Source organism: Pyxicephalus adspersus, chromosome Z (genome assembly GCF_032062135.1).
Source record: "Pyxicephalus adspersus chromosome Z, UCB_Pads_2.0, whole genome shotgun sequence".
Classification (NCBI taxonomy): Eukaryota; Metazoa; Chordata; class Amphibia; order Anura; family Pyxicephalidae; genus Pyxicephalus; species Pyxicephalus adspersus.
In genome coordinates this window covers 69091560-69112946 of record NC_092871.1, presented here as the reverse complement: position 1 = coordinate 69112946, position 21387 = coordinate 69091560, and the positions used below count along the sequence as shown (strand labels likewise).

The following is a 21387-nucleotide window of genomic DNA, read 5'->3' as shown; positions in this document are numbered from 1 at the left end:
GGGGGGGGGGGGGGGGCTAAAGGGAGAAGGGTAGGAGGGTTAGGGGAACAAAAGAGAATGTTTTTCCTCTCCATTCCCAGTCTCCCAAAAAGAAAACTTTTTTTTATCACACCCTTTAATTCTTTACGTACATTATTTACCCTTCAGTCTTTAGAAATTGACATAGAATTGTTATTGCAGTTACGTAAGGAATTCTGGTGACCAAATAAATTTCTCCCAAAAAAAACAAGTGCGTGCATTTTTACTTATTGTTGTTTCATCATTGGCCATTAAGTCCTCCAAAGCCCTAATATCGTTTATTTATCTATTGTTTCACAGTCGGTGGGCCTGTTTGTTTCCATAAAGCAGGAATACAAATCTTTGCAGCATTTAATAAATAGTGGAGTAAGGAGGATCTATATTTTTTCCTGGACAAGGTGGAGATGTGGAGCATACCCAGCTCCGGTTTAGCAAGTATATCTTAATCAGTAAGTTTTTTTTTTTTTTATTAAATCTGCTACTGTGTTCAAAAAGGATTTGCAAAAGTGGGCAGCTCCAAAATATATGTAACAAGGTGACCTTATCCTTCTTACATCACCAACAGAGAGAGCTAGTCACCGGGTGCATTTTCGCCAGAACCACTGGTGTTCTGTACCATCTCATGAGTATTTTAAAAATAGTTTCTTGGTTCTGATTGCTAATAGATGCCTTATGGCCATAATAGAACATTTGCTCTCTGTTGCTCCAAGAAAGTCACTTGCAACTCTCTCTCCTGTTTCTCTACATAGGCAGGTGTATGTCCTGAATACTGTGTTAATAGCAACTGATATAATTGTGATAGGGCGCCCCGCATTGGACCCTCCCCAATACTGGACTGTTCTAACGCTGTAAGGGGTCTAATAAGTTGTTGTGGAGCAGGCAGAGAAGCCAGGAAATGTTAAGGTTGTAATGCTTTCCAGGGACCTAGGTTAGGCAGCGAGTACTCATTCTGGACCTCAGTAGTCCACCTGCCGATGGAGATAAATTGTTTAATCTGTTCTATCCCTATCCGTCTCCATTGTCCAAATATGGGATCTGTGAAACTGGGTGAGAATGCTAGATGACCCAACACGGGGAACATCGAGGATGTGTAAAGTTCAACCTTATACTCCCTTAAAAGTTTAGTAACCACACGTATGCTCTCACCAACAATTGGCTGCTTTCTGCCAAAATATCATGCCAGTAGATGTATAGGTACAGGAAATAGTGCCTCTTCTATGCGAATCCAGCTTTTTAGCTCTCTATGTTTGCACCAGTCAATCAGGTGGGTTAAATGTACTGCCGCATGATACAGCTCTGGGTCTGGGAAGGCCATACCACCTTGCAACTTGGGACACCCGAAGAACTCGAAAAATAAATCTGAGACAATCATTGCCCCAAACAAATCGTATATATTCAGAACAAAGCTTCAATAGCTGCTAAGTAGGTATGTGTACAGTGAGTGTCTGTAATAGGTGAAGTACCCAGGGCATGACATTCATTTTGAAAGAATGTTGCAGCGCCAAACCATGAGAAGGCATTTTGTTTCCATCTTTGTAAGTCGCGTTTTATCATATTGAGCAGTGGTAAAAATATTTAACATTCACTGTACGTGATTTATCAGCTGGAATAAGGTTCCCGAGATATTTTTTGGCCCCTTTAGCCCATTTAAAGGGGAAAGAGAATGGCAGGTTGTGAAACAACCTATGTGGCATAGTCACATTTAAAGCTTCCGATTTTTGCAGATTGATTTTAAAATTAGATATAAGGGCGTAGTCTCGCAATTCCCTTACAAAAATTGGGGATGGTCATTACCAGGGAAGTAATAAAAAATAGCAGATCTGCTATTTTTTGAGAGGTATCTCCTATGGACACCCCTGTATTGTTTGGGTTAGTCCTGACTCGTCTTTAAAAGGGCTCCAACAGGAGAATAAATAATAAAGGTGAAAAGGGCACCCCTGCTGTGTGGCGTTAGTAAATGCGAACGAATAGGAGAGGATACTAATAACCCTTACCTGAGCTGTAGGGTTAGAATAAAGGGCCCCTAACCAACTAAAGAGCCTCAGCAGAATACCAATATGCGTCAGCATTAGTTTGAGATGGGTCCAATCAACCCTATCCTATCCTTCTACCCTATGCCTTCTCAGCATCCATAGACAGGAGCATCATAGGAATTTGATTGGAGTGAACATAATTAATTGTGTTAGGTGTACGAACCATATTGTCCCTGGGCTCACGGAGTGGTAGAAAACCACTCTGGTCTCCATGTATCATAGATTGAAAAACCAGCATTATCCTACGAGCTATAATACTGGAGAAAAGTTTGAGATCATTGTTCAGGAGAGATATAGGTCTATAGTTTGCACAGAATTAGGTGTCTTTCCAGGTTTCAGGACAACGATAATATGCGCTGTCGATGTGTCTAATGACGGAGAGTCCAACTATGGGATAGCTTAAAAGGCTGCCAGAAAATTTGAGCCAGCTGGGATTGAAATTTCCTATAAAAAGCCAAACTCGGGCCATCCGGGCCCGAGGCTTTGCCTGTCGCTGCTTGAGATAGAGCCATTTAAAATTCTTGCATCGTAATTTGGCCCTCTAATGATTCCAAGATTTCATCCGGGATACTTGGGATTCCAGTGGATATTAAATATTCCTTAATCTGCTCTCTAGCTGGGGGCTGTTGACCTGGGGAATCCAATCTAAGATGATATAGCTGTTGGTAAAAGTGATGAAATGAAGCTGCAATCACCTTAGGAGAATGTTGTACTGTACCAGCCGGGACAACACAGTTGGTATATATGACTGGGATCTTTTTGCTCTAATCGCACGTGCCAAGGCCGCTCCACATTTGTTTGCATATTAATAGAAAAAACCCTTGCACCTGGCCAATTGTGCTTTCCCCTTGTCATTATTTATAGCCACTATGCGTTCTCCCAATCTGAGTATAATGGCTTCCAGATCCTGTGTGTGATTGTGTTTGTGAGTGATTTCCAGCTGATATAACTCATGGAGCAGATTAAGTTTTTCTCGTCTTTCTGTCTTAGCTCTATGACCCAATTGTATAAACAATCCTCTTGTTACACATTTGTGAGCCTTCCATAGCACCATTGGGTTCTGGACCGATTGGGAGTTATGTAAGAAATATTCCTGCAGCTCGTTCTCAACTAGCGGACCAGTATCAGAAGATTGCAAGAGGTCCTGATTTAGTCTCCAAGTACTAGACCTGTGATGTGCGTGTAAGAGCTTTTAAATATTCTTAAGAATGGAAAAGGGTAGATGGGACGTCCCTTTGGAGACATCTTTACTAGGATCTTGGGGCTACATTAAAATCCCCACCTAAAATAGTTATACCCTCACTAAATTCCCCCAACACATCCCTGACTAAAAAATGCAGCTGATCAATGTTAGGTGCATAAACATTAACAAATGTGTATAAACATGTAGCAATCAAGCCCTTGACCATCAGATACCTGCCCTCAGAATCCGACCCGACTTCTTTTAAACTCCCTAGTTGCTGAAAGCGGTAGGTAAACCTATGGGAAGTCGCCGCAATCCCTGTCTTCTTTCTTTTTCCTTCGGCATCTTCTGCACATGATGAGTCAAAATCCATTTGTATTACATTCAATACAAAATAACTGTATTGAATGCAATACATTGGATTTATATGTGTAAAAGCAATACATAGTATTTCATGAGCATTTATTTTACAGTATAATAAAATAGTATGAGTATAAGATTTATTTTTTTAAATTAAACAAATTTTAAAAAAATATATATTTTTTAATGTAGTTTATTATTATACATGATTTTGTTTTAAACTTTATTATACTCATACTATTATATTATACTGTAAAACAAATTTTCACTTTTTTCAAATTTTTTTTTTCAAAACAATGTACCGCTTTTAGACATAAAACTGGAAAGAAATGAACCGCTAGGGAGGTTAAGGTCCAAAGTAGCGATTTCGAAAGAAGAATGCTCATCCCCTGGATTTAGAATCGGGGAGGTGCATTGGTACCAGTGAAAACATCTATTTTTGAGAGTTTGAATTTTGTCATGGCCAAAATGGGTTTCCTAAATGAAGGCTACTTGACAGTGCATACGAGTGATAGTGTTGAGCACTACAGAGGTCTTTGTAGGGAAGTTGAGCCCCTTAGTATTTATGGATAGATTTTTCATATTTCACCTACTTGTATACTAGGAAGGTGTTAAGCTAAGTTTTGCTGTGAAAGGTTAGATTTAAGAGACTGAAGGAACGAAAAAATTGGGGGGAGGGGGGGAGAGCTAGGGGACAACGTTAATTAAACGTATGGTAGGATAGGAAAAATGTGAGAGAACCTATTGGGGTTTAGGACAGATTGGGCGGTTCAAATTATGGAATTTCAAAGATCGTAACACTGCTCCAAAACTTCCTTTAAGGGTGCAACAGCAGAGAGCTGGGTGCTCCCAACTTTGGGTGACATTTGATATTCATAGGCACAACAAGCAAAACATGAAATTACATACAAAAAAGAACAGCGGTATAACTATTCATCTTTTACCATACCAATTTCTGGGTCGTTGTGGAGGCCTGGGGAAACCACAGCGAACGGAGCTGCTCTGTGACTGTCTCACATCCGTTGGAAATTCTAGCCAGTTTGTTATTGGGATGGAGTCGACTCCAAAAAAAGTGAATAACTCCAGAAGTTGAGAGGTGGTATGTGCAGGGTAAAGGTACTTCCCCCTTTAAAAATCAGCAGGTGGAAGGGGGGGCCCCATATGTATGATACATTGAGTGAACAAAGTAGTTCCAGTAGAGGGCGCAATGTTCGTCTCATGTGCAGGGTCTGCCTAGATACATCTTGGAATATTTGGACAGGAGCCCCATCAAAGTCCACTTCTCCTCTTTGCCACCCCATCCTAAGAATCTCCTCTTTCACAGCACATCTCTGGATTGGTTACGCATAGGGGGGCCCATGCCACTAAAGCTGCGTACACACTTCCAATTTTTGTCGTTGGAAAGGATCTTTCACGATCCTTTCCAACGACAAGGGAGTGCACGATGCATGAACGGTGCTGTACATACAGCACCGTCCATGCTCTATGGAGAGGGGAGGGGAAGAGCGACGGAGCGGCACCCTGCTGCGCGCTCTCCCCTTCCCTTTCATTAGGATCGGCTGTCGTCCATCGTCCGTGGATCCGGCAGGTCGGTCGTCCGGACGATGGACGACACCGACTGTACACACGTCAGATTTTTATCGCCCGATAATCGGCATCGGCCAATTATCGGGCGATAAAAATCTGACGTGTGTACGTAGCTTTACTCTTTGCACTCTATCAAGCATTATCTCTGTGGTGGGGGGCGGTCTAGAAGAATAAAATAAAAATAGCCGTTACTGTAGCTCACAAATCTGCGCTTGCCATGGCCTTTCAACCAAATAATATTGTGACGACTGCAGTTTTCAAGATCATCAGAGCGTAAGAGTAGAAAGGTGAGCTGAGACTGCATGATATTAAGAGCTGTTTCCAAACTAGCAGTTTTCTCCTTCAATTTAGTATGAGATGTTTCTAAGGTAAGTACTTTGGTGGTAGTGGTAGTAATTTGCTGCTGCATCTCATCCAACTTGTGTTGCATTGATAACTCAACTCCACTTTAGTAGGCATGCTGTTCAGATCAAATCTGGTGGGCAAGGGGGACAGAATTGCCTTCAATGATGCTAACTCAGCCTGTACAGTATAATCTGTACTGTGCCTGACAGGGGACCCTTCTGATGTGTTTGTCAGTACTGAAAGGGAGGGGGATGCTGGGCTGGTGGGGGTTTCCAGAGGCTCAGCAGTGTATGTAGCCTGCGGTCTGCAAAAGAAAGAGGGGAGCACATGGCACCACCATTTTTGGTCCCGTCTGGCCTGGGAATTCAGCACTCCCTGTCAAAAAATATCTTAACAATGCCGCTTCTTTCTTTTTGCTAACCTGCCCCTACGTCTTCTTACCTTGGGTCATCGGGATAATGATACAGGGATCACTTCCCTGCTGCGGTGAGCTCCGTGCTAACACGTCTCTACTCCTCCATCTCGCAGCCACACCACCAATTTAACTTTTTCTGTATGTTTCTGTTTTATCTTTTTCTTTTTCTTTTTTTTTTGCACCCAATGGTTCACTAGTTACAGAAATTTGAAGGAATAGCAATTCGAGATTGGGAGCCCATCTATAGGTGTTTGTGTAAATGCTGCTATGCCTATTAATATCCTATCCATAAATGCTAAAGGCCTTACAGCCCTTATAAACACAACACTCTATAGGAACAGGCTTGTGAACAAAAATGTGACATTCTTTGTTTTCAGGAAACCCATTTTATGTTATCTAACACTCCGTATTTCAGCAATAAAAGCTTTCCTCATATCTTTCAGGCCAGATTTCATGAAAAGAAGAGAAGGGTTACTATTGCTATCAGCTTCAATGTATCCTTTTCATCTATCAATGTCGAGCTAGACAAGCAAGGACAGTATATTATACTGATGGCCTCAATCAATAATGTAATCCACACTATAATCAATCTCTACATGCCCAATGATCATCCTGTTGTCTTTGTTAAAAAATGTTGAAGAAAGTGCAAAAAGGTTTGTTATTAATTTGTGGGGACTTTAATTGCATTCCTAACCCTACTCTGGATACCACCAACTCAAAATATTTTTCGGACCATAACTCACCTGACCATAAGATGCACTCAGGTTTTAGAGGAGGAAAACAAGAAAAAGAAATATTCTGAACCAAATTGTATAAATATTTATTAAAATATAGTAGAATAATATTTAACGAGAGATTGCACAGACACATTGCGCATTGCACATAGCACAGACACATTGCACATACCATTGCATAATCAACAGATTTTAAATCATTTGCAAGAGTTTTTTGCCTTTAATAACTTACCAGGCACTGATCCCATGCTGTTATGGTGTTCACATAAGGTATTTGAGAGGCATTCTCACTCAGATAGCGGCTAATGAAAAGAAAGACAGGGCTAAACAAATGGAGATGCTATTGAATAGAATTAAAGGCTTCTGTGTCTTAAGACTTCTGTGTCTTCTGTGAATTAATGAGTCTGTGAATAAAACTAAAATTACTGTCCCATTATCTCAAGCTATGCAAATGTAGGTCTGATTTGAGGCTTCTCTTAATTGCTAATCAGGAGAGATTATATAAATATTTGAAGGCAAAACATTATAGTCAGGCAAATAAACCCGGTAAATTTTTAGCCAACGAATTGAAGATTAAATAAATCAGTAACAAACTGACCTTTCTCTTTCACCATAGCTGTAAAAAAAACATATTCAATCGCTGATACTTTTGGGGGATTTTACAGATCTTTGTATAACCTAAAATTGGTTTAAGTCACTCCCCAACCTACCTCCTCTCTGATTACAGAATTTTTAAATTTAGCTAAACTTCCCAAACTATCTCCTGAACAACTTGAGGACCTTAACAGACCATTTGCTTTGAATGAGAAAGAGACCGTGATAAATCACTTCCTTTGATAAAATCCCCAGGTTTTGATGGATTTACATCCAACTACTATAAATCCTATGTTCAGGTATTGTCACCATATTTATCTGGCGTCTTTGATCAAGCAATGTCTACGGGATCCTTCCCTAGTGAAATGCTGAAAGCTGTTATAGTAACAATCACGAAACCAGGTAAGGAGCCGTCTCACTTTTAGGTACTGATCTGAAAATGTATGCCAAAATAATGGCGTTACATCTACTTCATCTGACCCCCTTGTTAATACAGTCAGATCAGGTGGGTTTTGTTAAAGGACGCCAAGCCCCGGGCGGTACTCGCCGGATGCTTGACCTGCTCCAGTTTTCTGAAACTCACAAGATAGCATCTGTTAGCACTGCTGTTAGCACTGCAGGTCGTGCCGGCGCCGCTGCTCCTAATTGCAGGCACCGGCGCCGGGTCCTATCTTTCAGGTAGAGTAACCCCACTACCTGTGTTCCATGCCTGAGTTTCCTTCCTGCTGGAGACTTACTCTGGTGTTTGAGCTGGCATGGGTGTGTCTCTCTTAATTGATGAGGTAACACATACACGCCCTCTGTTTCTACAGCCTATGGCTGGATCTCTGCAGGTATTTAAAGGCACCTCCTACTTCAGGAAGTTGCCTGAGCAATCTCAAGGTTTTACCCTGTGTAACTCCTAGTGCAAAGGTGTTTCCCTGTTTGCTTTACTGTGTACCGGACCTTGTTTCTTACCCTTGGACTTTGCCTGTTTGCCACCTGACCCTGACCTCGGATCTTGTTTCTGGACTTTGTCCAATTGCCATCACCTTCTTGGCCACGCAAGCCCCTCGGTGCTTGCACGGGGTATCCTGACTCCTGTGGTCAGCTGCCACTGGCCTGGGGATTGCTCTGGAGTGGCACCTGGCAGCTACCCTGCAACCCAAGCCTATCCCCACCATCACCATCTCTAGTGAAGGCCTGGTAGCGGCTTAGTTACGCCCCTCTGGAGCATACCCAGTCAGTGGCACAGTGGGTCCACACCCGCTTGCTTAACACCATCAGTATTTATTACTTTAGACCCTGTAAAGGTGTTTGATCGCCCACACTGGGGCTATCGTAAAGAGACGCTCCAGACATTTGGCTTTCGTGGACCAATTCTCTCAGCTAATATGGCTTTGTACACATCCCCTACAGTCCAAATTTTTGTTGTCGTTAATGTTGTTCCTGACGACAGGGATGTCCTTTATTGCCCATTTTATTCTTGTTGGCCATGGTACCACTTGCCCAAAAAAATATATCTTGATAGACTTGATAGCAAAATTGAAGGCATCCCAGTTAACAAGAGATATGCATGTTATTGGTTTATTTGCAGATGATGTCATACTTACTTACTGAGCTGGCTTCTTCCCTGAATGCTTTGATGACACTTTTGGACCAATTTAGTATTGTTAGTTAGTAAAAAAATTAACTTCTAAATATAATCTCAATATGGGCATATCCTCCTCTGTACAAGCAGAATTAAGTAGGAAGTATCCCTTTACCTGGGCCCAAACAGGCATTAACTATTTGGGCATTGTCTTAACGTACCCAAGTACAGACCTTTATAAAGCTAACTACCTACCTTTAACAAAAGCAATTCAAGCTGATCTCACCAAATTGGTAAAATAGAACTATCCTGGATGGGTAGAATTGCCACATACAAGATGTGTGTTACTTTTAATTCTTTATATTTTTCGCACATTACCAATCACACTGCCTACTCACTATACTAAATCAATTCAGTTTACTCATTCATATGGAACAATAGGAAGCCTAGATCTGCTAGTTGATTCCTAACTCGCCCTAAAAAGGTAGGAGGAGTTGGTTTGCCATTTATTTATGACTGCTACTTAGCAACTGTCATTGATCATTTAAAAAAACTCTTTTACCTAACAATGATAAGAAGTGGCTCATTAAACGGTTATTAGGTGGATCTGATTATCTAGCTTTTTCAATGGCTACATCCATGAGATCTGACATTAAGTACCCTAAGCTATTTACTGTTGAAGCTATGGTATTCGCCTTGAAAATTTTGTCCAAAATGTCTAGAACTGTAAAAAATACAATTTCGCTGCAAATCCCTCTTAGAACATTTGTAATCCTAATTACCAACCTGAATGTGACTAATTGGATAAATTCAGGATATAGGTACATTTCTGATCTGCCCAAAATGGTCATCATATCAAATAGGTATACATTATGGCAAATACAGCATCTGATGAAATCCTTCCTTAACAAATATATTAAAATACCCAGTAATTTCTTGGATTGTATCCAAACAACCACTAACAAAAAGGGAGTTATCTATATATTACAATTTACAACGGAATAAAGACAAATGGTATAAATTGCTCATTTTTTCTGTATGGGAAACAGATTTTAAGACTGATTTCCCGTTAAGTAAATTGAAAACGGCTATCTTATCTATACTAAATCTACAAAATGTATAAACCATTGGGAGGGATATCAGAAAACTCTTCCTAGATAGTATAGAACACCTTATAGGTTGACTACATTTACCCCTAATTATTCTCCGATGTGCCAGAGAAAATGTGGAAATTTAAGTACATATATCCATATGTTTTGGGAATGTATCTGTATCCAATCCTTTTGGAAAACTGTTTTCAGCTTATTGAACACAGTTACAGAATTTCCAATAAAGATGTTACCAGAACTAGCTCTTTTAAACATTGGTATAGATAACTATCCGCTGCCATTCAGAGTTATCACTCTTATTTATTTGGCTGCAAGACTAGTTATTGTTAGTAGTAGTAGTAATGGAACCAAGACTCACCTCCTAATATAAATGAAGTCACAAGTACAGTCAGTTTAAATTATTGTTACCAAAAAGCATTTGCCAATAGCAATCGCACATATAACAAAATTCTAATTTTATTGGAGAACTTGGCACTCATTCCAGTCTAGAACCAACACCTTTTCCGTACAATTTATTTGATTCAAATTGTTCTTGTTATGCTGATTCAATTCCTTGTCTTAGTTTACAAAATTATTCAAGAATTGGATTATACTCTCCAAGGACCAATGGGAGGAAGGCTGGATATACTCTGGGAGGAAGTGCTGTTTAGATGGTACCTGACCCCGTTGAGGCTATCTCAAATATACCCTATGTCTTCCCCTTTGTGTTTCTGGGAATGTAGAGAGTTGGGCTCCATGCACCTCATTTGGTGGGATTGTCCTGTTACCCGAAGATTTTGGGCGACAGTTTTCCGTTATGCCAATTTGATTTTTACTAGCACTCCCATGAATGCCTACCTTGGCCCTGCTTCAGATGGGCCTGGGGGATCACCCAAGACTGGTGCAAATATTGTTAATGCATATATTTAATGTGGCAAAACTGATTATAGTTAGAGCCTGGAAATCCCCCAGGCTTAACTTTGGAGAGATCAAAGCGTGTATGAAAGATGTCTTTGTAAATGTGAAGCTGGTGGATCTGGTCCTGGACTGTTTTGAGAAATGCCCAACTGACATGGCAACTGTGGATTGACTATATGTTTCAAGAATGGTTTGACGACTGACTTTTGCGAATATGAGCTAAAACGTGCCTTTAATTATCATTTTTATTTAATGTATTTATTTGTTAGGTGTCATTATTTACATAAATATAGCAGAGGAAATATCAACAGCAAGAGCTTCTTCAATTTTGTATAGGAATGGTCAGTGTTAGCTGTCTCCACTCTCAGTAAATGCTTTCTTTGAAGTATATGTCATATCTGGGAGTAGGAACTTTATTTATTAGCCATAATATTATTTATTTATTCATTTATTAGCCAGAAAAAGATGTTGTTTTTTTATGACCTCTCCCATAAGACTTTAGACCTGCCAACTTGTGCTTTCCCAGTACTTGGATAGCCATAGAAAGAACATGGTGACACTTGTTGAGTGGGACTAAGCAGAGGCTGTAGCTTAACCCCAAAGTTGGGGATGTTCAGTCCTAAGTGGCAAAACAAGATTGGAGAGGAATGTGTATGAAAAACAGGCTAATGGCACAGTTACCTATCTTTATTGCTTAACTATATCAGAGACAAGCTAGGTTACCAGATAAGCTATGCTGTCTTGCCAAGGTGACTTCAGTGGAATTTGTATATCCCTCCCTAATTTTTAAGTTGAAAGAGGTAAACCATTTTTAGGCAGAAGCCATGCCATACCACCTAACCATAGGTAACATGAGTTTGAAACAAAACTGTTATGTCTTATTATTGTAATTGGACATATGCCATGTATATTTTTAAAAATAAACTGATCATTGCATCAAAGACAATGAGATAAATTAAATTTTTAAATGCATTTACAATATTAAAAAGAGGGAGGTTGGCCAGTTAATGATTTTGTAAACCTGTATTTCATACTACCATGCCAGAAAATTGAGTTAGACTGTATGGTCAATAAATATTACCTGAAAAACCTTAGATTTTTTATCTCTTTATGTATGTTGAACAGTTGCTCTCAGAATCTGGATTTGCAGACATGTTGCATTAGGTGTTAAGCTGTTTTGGTATTGGATTCACCCTAAAACAGCCAAGCTATAATCAGATTGTTTAATGCTGTGCCAAACAGTACAGAAACAGACATAAATGCAAAGAATACAGCCAAATCCACACACCATATAAACAGTTCTTGCAGCTTGGCACTGCAGCCCAGCGATTAAATGATCATAAGAAATACAACTATGTCTGTATTTTCCAGCCCTTGTTTTTACAAGAAGAGCTTATGGTTATTAAATTTATTATTGGAAAACGGAAACATTTAGTGGTAAAAATATGCAATTATACAAATGTGCACAAAGAACTGTTGCTGTGATGAAATGGAACACATCAGTTCTATGTCTTCAATGGACATCTCCTTCAAGGCCTATAGTGACACATTGTAAAATTGCATCATATTTAAGATTCTCTTTTTTAAATATATAAATTCATACTTTATTCATATGATGTTTAGTTCAGGTTTCTCATTTGTCTCAAAAATTACCTATAGGCATGTGTTTTAGGGAGTAATAACTTTAGCACATGGTTTTGTTCACTAAATATATTTTTCCCCCAATATTAGTACCCCACAACTATGTATTGCTATTGTGTTCATAGCAGATATTGACCCCTTGCTGTACATCTGGGCCAAAATAATTTGGTTTAACCTGAACCTGCCTTAACTCCAGGCAAACAGATAACAAGAAAAATGAAATACATACATGATAACTCCATCCATTCCAGAGATTTACACAACTTTGCCTTGCAGAACATCCAGCTTGGCACCTGGCTTTCTTTACAGAAACCTGTGACTGAACAGTTAAGAAGCAGGGGATTGATAAGCTCATTTTAGCCACTCTGTTCTAAGATTTTCTCAAAATATTTCTAACACAGGAGCATGATCATTTATCACTTCATGCTACTTCTGATCTGATCTCTGCTGTAGAGGCGTTTCAATAGGCTTTTGCAAAGTCAAATTTAGGTTTCTTGTCCCTTTTTTCTCCCAAGTACACTTTATTTGGGTATGTGTTAGTTAGAGGCAATATTAAAGTTTTTATCTGCCTGTAGTCAGGCATTAAATCCAACTTGGACTTGGTGTTTTTTTTATCCTTTCCAGATATAATACATGAATGTGTTTAATTCAATATAGTAGCTATTTCAGTTTATTTATTATTATATAATCGACTTTTAGAATGTTTACATTTAGCCTAACCATCTGTATTTTACATGACACGTAAATATTGCTTCCTGCAGACACTGATACATAATTATTAAGCTCCTTGGTTTATAAACCTTTAAAGGTTTATACCTACTTCAAAGGTTTATACCATAAATACATGTCCTCTTCAGATATCCAACAGTACAGTAATATCCGTTTTCTGAGCAGATACATTGTTTTCATAGACTAGTGGATTAAACCAAATATTAAATTACCTTAAATTTCACCTTCCCTGTTTTTTCATTCCCCTCATTGTTACCGTTATAGTTACATTAATAAATTAAACATTTATATTTTTTTTACATACTGTGTTCTAGCTCCACTGACATAATCAGTTGGTCTTTGCGCTTTTTTAGGCAATGGATGAAGTTTGACAGGTGGGAAGGGCCAACATGCTGCACATAGCTTCCTGAAAAAATGGGAGCTGTGGTAACATCCACATCTGATGCGGGCCTCCATCTTTTAAAGTTGAAATCCAATGAATTAAAGGGGTAAGCTGATGGCAGTAAGGCTGGAGAGCAAATGTTTAGACCTAAATTGCTGCTGCTTGTAATGCAAACTGTAAAAAGCCTATATTGGCACAGTGAAATCAATAGTATGTAATTTCAGTACAGGGTGGTGCATGTACATTGGTGCAAGACTGATAGTAAAGCTAAAATTCAGTATTTAGAATATTTGAGAATTTTACATGCATTTAATCATTTGTCAATGCAATTCGCCACTGAAATACATTTTAGATGACTTTCTATTCCTCCAGTACATTCTAGTTAAAGTGTGGTATGTCTGTTATAAATATCATGTAGACTTATAGTTTGTGCTTTCATGTTACGTGTTACATGTAAAGAATTACAAATTTTTGAGAATCAAACTGTTAGCACTGGCACACTGACCTCCTTCATATACTTACTGATGCATGCGCGTAAAATATATTTGTGCACACGTATGCATTTTTTAAGTTTAAACACTAGCTATAAATATGTTTCAAAAAGCTCAATTACATTCTTTTATACTTCCATAAAACGTCATCACACCTGGAAGTTTTCTTTAGGTCTATGAAGTGAGAGAGGATAGAATTTGGCCTTTATCTGGAACAAGTGCTCTGCGTTCTACGTCCAAGTGAAACACCTCTTTAAGATCAGGCTCTTGCTCTTTTATAGTCTGCAGTAAATGTGGTGTTTATAGAAGACTTTACGCAGCTCAGCCAGAAGCAGGTATTCAGGTCTTGTTCTCCTGAGACTATATAGCTTGAGTAACCCTTTTTGAGCCAGAACAGCATTTGTTGAGATTTATTTCAGCTATTGTTGAGTTAGAAGAACCTTAGCCTAGAAAATTTTGCAAATGTACCTCCTCGTGTATCTGATTGATAATTTCTGAATATAAATAAGCAATACACCAAACAATTCAAGTACACCAAACCATTTAAAGTAAACAAGAGTTAAGCTACATACACACGTCCAGTGGTTCTCGCTCAATAATTGGCTCAGGGCCGATATCGGACGAGAATCTGGCGTGTGTACAGCACCAGTCGTCCATCGTCTGAACGACCATCCAGGCAGATCCACGGATGATAGATGAACGGGCCTAATGCAAGGGAAGGTGGGGAGTGCTCAGCGGGGTGCCGCTCCATCATTCTTCACCTCCCCTCTCCATAAAGCAAAACGGTGCTGTATGTACAGCACTCATTCATGTATCGTGCAGTGCTTAATCATTGGAAAGGATCATGAAAAATCCTTTCCAATGACTATATTTGCACGTGTGTATGCAGCTTTAGGATCCAGCAAGCAGCAGGGGTACAGTATCAGCAGACAATATTTAAGGGTCAAGATTGGTAGACTGCAGTCAAAGGCTGGTAACAAGGCAGTCCAGGTCTGTAAAAAGAATAGGGAAACTCTTATCAAGTCATAGGTTGTGGGCTTAAGCTAAAACAATTAGGTAATCTCTTGAGGCAGTGCTTGTTTTAAATAGTCCTGCCCATGTGCACAAACATATTTGCACAATCACACGCAATACGAAAATTTTAGGAACCCTAAATACTATATTTTCCTATTTTTAGGAACATAGACTTTTGCACAACATTGTATAAAGTGTATATAGAAAAAAAAACAAAAAAAAAGTCTTTCTACCTAGAAATTCCTTTCCCTTTATTCTTTTACACATTCTCAAATTTATGTACATATGCAGTCTTCTCCTGTCATCTCTAAGATGCAAGAATAGAGCCAGGATTTGGGATTGCATGTCTTTTTTACCAAAATTCTTCCTCTTTTGACTAAATTCTTGTCTGTGTGTATGCAGTGGTGCAATGTACAAAATCTAATGTTTTTCTGACATCTGAAAAAGTGCTAAAAACTTAGTTGGGTACCAGGATAATGTTGTTAAAGCACACATACAGTGTTTATATTCGTGACCACTTAAGGACGGGCTAGTACAGCGGTTGCCAACTGGTGGTCTGTAGGAAAAATTTGTTGGTCCATGGCTCTGGCTGTTGCCCCCCAGCAGAGTCAGGAGAAGGACCCTTGAGGGGGGGGGGGTTAATCGGCTAGAGCCACTGACCATGTCTCACAGGGACATCGCAGGCTCAAAGCGGTGGGAGGGTTGTGTCTCTGGACACAACCCGCCCACTCTCCCATCGCAGGCTCAGAGTGGGTGGGTTCTGCCATCATGACGTCACTCAGGGGGTCCAAAAGGTTGGCGAACACTGGGCTAGTGTATACAATAAATCTGCCATAATGTGCATGTTGGCTTCACCTACTTACACATTATGGTAAGAGCCTGCCTATCTGGCAAGTTAATTCTGCTTTAGGATGTGTTTGTAAATTATTGTTTTTTGGCTTTTTAAAAGGTTAGATGCTTGACCTAATTGTTATATAGGGAGAATGCCACCTGATAAAATTTAGTTTTTTTCATAGGGTAATTTTGCAAAATACGTATTGTAATGATGGCCAAAAAATAAACAACTCATAAGCGAATGTATAAGTAGTATATTTTGAATTTTATACAAAGCAACATGCTTTTTAATTTTGTAAAATGTAAACAAATGTATCCTATTAAAGAAATGCATCCTTTACAAATTAATCTTCTTGAATATTAACACCAAGATTGTTCCCTTTATGGGGTTTCTCAATATTATCACATCTGTTTATCTTTTGCCACAGTGGTAGCTGCTTCTTTTATATGTAACCTTTGGTCCCCAACCTAAAAATCCCCTCTGTTGACTTGTTAGGGGGGTTTAAATACCACCTCACTCCATAATAATAATATATTTAAAATGACGGCAGGTGTTTAAACAAGCCTATTTTTTTTTGCCCAGTATAAGCCAGTGGGTCCAGGATCTTCCCCTAGAATGTCACCTAACTTAGCTAGTAAGATATGTATCTTTAAATTTACAGTATATTAACCAATCAAGATTGCATCTTCTGTCTTAATATATAGTGCACATTTTTATTTAAGAGAAAATATATTTAAAAAAGGATTTAAACTGTGTAAGAAGCATTCATTTATAAATGTGTACCTCTAGACATGCTAATCCATCTTTTACCTTTCAGGGATGCACCTATCATTGATTTTATAATTAATTTTATCTTTTGTGCATCTCCACATATCTTGCTGTCTGAGGAAAGGTAAGAGTCGCAGGGGATATTGAAAGGCACCTAGCTTTATATGCATGCTGCAGTTGGACTGTCATCATGATGTAAAAATTATTTCTGAAATTTTAGGACTTTGAAGGCTGCACTGGTCCAAGGTATTAAAAACTCATACTAATTTTATCTCATGCATGTCATTGAATAACACAATAAAATGATATTTGATAAAAGCACAGTAGTTCTTTTTTTTTTTTTTTTTTTTTTTTTTTTTTTTTTACAAAAGTATCCTTTAAAGACCCTTATATTTTATTTATTTAAAATACCATAAAAAAGTAGTTTTAAACCCAACCACATGGTGGAAACCGTAGTTACCAAGAGTGATAATGGAGATAGGGACATAGAAATTCAAAAATATCACAGTAACTTTGTGTTCCGGATGGACTGGACTGAAGCCTCTTTGTTTAGTGAGACACTGGTTAGTTTTTTTTTTTTTTTTTTACAGTATGGGAATCCTAAATGCATACTTTACCCACTTACACCAAACCACAAATTGTCAAAACCTTAATGATCCCCTATTTTGTTATACAAGTAGAAAGCTTTTCCTTTTTTATCTTCCTGTACTGATATTTACTGTTTTACTTTTCATACCTATGTAATCCTTGCAAAATTAAAAAATGTGGCCTAGGATTATAACCCTTACGGATTCTTTTGAAAACCGAAAAAGCTGCTACTTTTGTTACTTTCTTTTCATCAATTCTGTTCCTTATTAAACTATATATTATAACAAATCGCAAACAAGTCAAAAGTACAATAGGAGAAAAGTTATTCTCCAATAAAAGGACACTCTTCTCTGATGACTATCAATGTATAAGGGCTCAAGGGGATCCCTCACCATTGAGCAATAGTAAGTGGGCATTGCATCACTAACCTCAAATATAAGTCTGTCCTTCATTCACCACAAATGTAAAAGGGTATTTCTGTACTGACCATACATCGGAACATTTTGTAATTCAACTTTAAAGAACTAAAAATACACATTAATACCATATAAAGTGGCCCGATCACCAACATTTTTTATTTACATTTTTAACACAAGTAATATAACCGTGTAGAAGAGTGGGAGAACGGGTATGCGGATTAAAACACTCTAAAACAGTGGTAGCCAATTTTTGGACCTCAGACCACTAAATTCATCATTTTAAATCCTGTGGACCATTAATATGAATTTTTTTTTAAAAGAATAAACACATTTGTAAAATAATGATCTTCTAATTGGTGCCTCACAAGGACTGTGGAGGCTCTGATTCATTGATCAGCACACAGTTAAGTGAGTTATTACTATTGTAACTATTATCACTAGTTGCATTATCTTTGTATTACTAAAGAAATGCAAAATATTTGTTTATTTTTTCTCACTCATTATGGGTTTATTTCATTCGAATCTAAGACGAACAAGAAATGATAGTTGAGTCAAACTATTTAATGCCATTAAATTTAACAGATAAAGAAAATACACTGTTAAGGTCATACTTACCTAAAAGAGCATCTGAGAAATAAACAAAATAAAACAATTGGATGAGAATCACTATTTGTGGACCGGGGTGACTGTTGTAATAGTCAAAACAATACTGAAGCGTATGGCTCGGTTGCCTCATACAACCTAAGACTACACTGAAGTCAGGCTGAGTCTCCCTTGTCTTTACGTCTCTAGTACAGTTCATGAATTTTGTGCAATATAAAGGTGAAAATTGTCATAAACATAAAAATTGCAAAAAATGTCCAAATTTTTCTGTGCACCACCGCCACCACAGAGAACTTCTTGTGAGCAAATGAACATTGTGAAAAAAATCACCATATTTATTATCTCCCACTTATGTGGATAACCAGATTCCAAGATGCAAAATATATAATGTCCAATATGGATTGGTCAAAAGGGTACACGGTTTTGCACATATGTATTGTAAGCTCTTCGGGGCAGGGTTCTCTCCTCCTGTATCACTGCCTGTATTAGTCTGTCATTTGCAATCCCTATTTAATGTACAGCACTGCATAATATGTTGGCTCTATACAAATCCTGTTTATTAATAATAATAATAATAATAATAATAATAATGTATGCATTCACAACTTTTAACTTATTTTAGAGTGTTTGGATATGCATTTATGAGCCCTGCACAATTGATCTCTTTTTGTAACAGGGACAATGATATACTTGTTCTCAGTTTATATTTCCTTTTACAAACTACAATTTTTTTATTTTATTCTGCATCTTCTTTTTCTTAGTGGTGGAAGTGTCTTGAGCCAGTGGTCAGGCATTATACACAGTGAAGAACTGTGATGCCAGGCGGTATATATTGCCTAAATATATATTAATTATTTTGCCTGACAGTGGTAATAAAAGGTATTTTGTTTTTCTTTGTGTTTACAGAGGAACTTGACAGAATATTTTGTGGCCGTAGATGTGAATAATATGCTGCACCTCTATGCTAGTATGCTGTATGAACGCAGAATCCTTATTTGTTGCAGCAAACTCAGCACGGTGAGTAGTTATATGGCTCATTAAACAATACATACACATATAATAAAGTATTTTGCAATTGTTATCTCTAACTATGTTCAATGGGTAGTAAGACAATGGGTAGTATGTTCAAACATTAAATCATAAATTGCAATATCCAGGTCATTACTACAGATGGGCAGCTCTGTATTGACTGTGCAACATTTATATCTGTGAATGTTATGTAAACATAATAAAATTGTTTGAATTTTTCACAGTACATATCTGATTTAGCTTGGGACATTGAAGAATCGCAAATACTTGTAATTCCTTGATTTCTCTAATCGTGATTTTCTGTGAATGCTTCAAACTGCCAAATCATATCTGCCTCACTCAACTGGGAACGTAGGGATGTTATGCGCTGCTCAGAGGGCATATACTTGTTTGTTAAGGGGTTTCTAGATGGTTGCCTTATTACATTGCTGCAGTTTACCTCCCCAACTCTGGAAAGGTGGCATGCCTATCACCACTGTTTGGAATCCTTTAGAGAGGGTCTGCTAGTGTTGGGGGAGACTTACCTACACTCCTGACCCTGAACTTGACTCTTTTCACTGTTCAGGTAAACTCCCGCCGCGCAACTGCAAACAAGCGTGCAGATCCCTAATAAGATTTCAACTAATGGATATCTGGAGAATTTTCAACCCCACTTCATGGGACTACACATTCTACTCCTTTCCCCACTGCTCATATTCGAGGATATACCATTTTTGGCTGCCACATTCAGACTTACATAGAGTACATTCTTGTTTCATCAAAACAATCACTTCTTGATCACGCACTCATCTCAATATTTATTGAAATACCTTGTTAACACTCAAGTTATGGAACTTTGAAACGGAAAATCTCCTTGAGATTGAAAATCTCCTGAAACATATAGGTACCTTAGAAGCCTTCAGGTACGTGAATAAGGGCAAGGAGTTACAGGTTTTACGTGAACAATTGCCAGCTTTGTATATGTTTAAAGCTAAAGCCCCTTTTGCTAACTGCAGAAGGGCCTTCTATGAATATGGGAATAAGAGCAGTCGCATGTTGGCCAATGCTCTGTGACCCAAAGGCCTGCTCCTTTGTGCTTTTTATTTCTGATTGAGATGGTGCAAAACTCTTCCACACTAATGTCAAAGCAGACTGTTTCGGCAAATTCTATTCTGATCTCTTCAATATCTCCAGCCTCCCCACATCCTCTCAAAACATGGCTAAGCTAGAAGCAATCAACAGATATTTAGCTAATTCAAACATGCCAACTCTCAATGATAGAATTAGGGAAACGCTGAAAATCCTATCACCGAGGAGGAACTCCATGGCGCCATGAAAAACACCCCCATAGGCAAAACACCAGGTCCTGATGGACTTCCTCTCTCCTATTACAAACTCTTTCAAGACATGCTAACCTCAAATTTTGTTCAACACCATACCAGACGGGAAGGGGTTCTCCCTTGACTCACTGCGGGCTACTATTACAGTCATTCCCAAGAAGGAAAAGATCCTTCTTCTTGTAGCAGTTCACACCCCATCTTTTTGTTAAACCAGGATCTGAAATTTTGTTTACGAAGATCTTGGCGTCCAGACTGTTTAGACCAGTTAAAAAATTGATCCATTATGACCAAACTGCCCGGCTGTTTTTTGCCCGGCAGGGAAGCCAGAGACAACACCACAGGGGTGCTCAATTGGATTCATAACGCCTAGTCTAAAAAGGTACCCCTTATGTTACTGTCCACCGACGCAGAGAAGGCATTTGACAGTGTCGGTTGGCAGTTTTTGGATCAAACTCTTATGCACATTGGTCTAGGTTCCAACACGATGTCTTGGATCCACTCCATTTACTCACCTCCCACCGCTCCCTTCCCTATTTCCAACGGCACAAGACAGCTATGTCCATTGCCACCTCTGATATTCAGTCTGACACCTGAACCCCTACTTCGTACCATGAGAACCTCACTGAACCTCATTGAAGGGTTGCTACTTGGCCCTAAGCCTCAAAAAATAGCTGCATACTCTGACGACCTCTTGTTTGCAATCTCAAACCCCGCCACCTCGCTC

The 21387-nt window shown here is 38.7% G+C and overlaps 1 protein-coding gene across 14 annotated transcripts in view; it reads left to right on the top strand.

Moving 5' to 3' along the window:
- The window catches only part of DENND1A (DENN domain containing 1A), a 651854-nt gene that overhangs the window by 199108 nt on the left and 431359 nt on the right, over positions 1 to 21387 (top strand). For all 14 annotated transcript variants that reach the window (XM_072430328.1, XM_072430340.1, XM_072430333.1 and 11 more), the window contains one exon: positions 19222 to 19332. In XM_072430328.1, coding sequence (XP_072286429.1) covers positions 19222 to 19332 — 111 coding nt within the window. The remainder of the gene's footprint in view (positions 1 to 19221; positions 19333 to 21387) is intronic.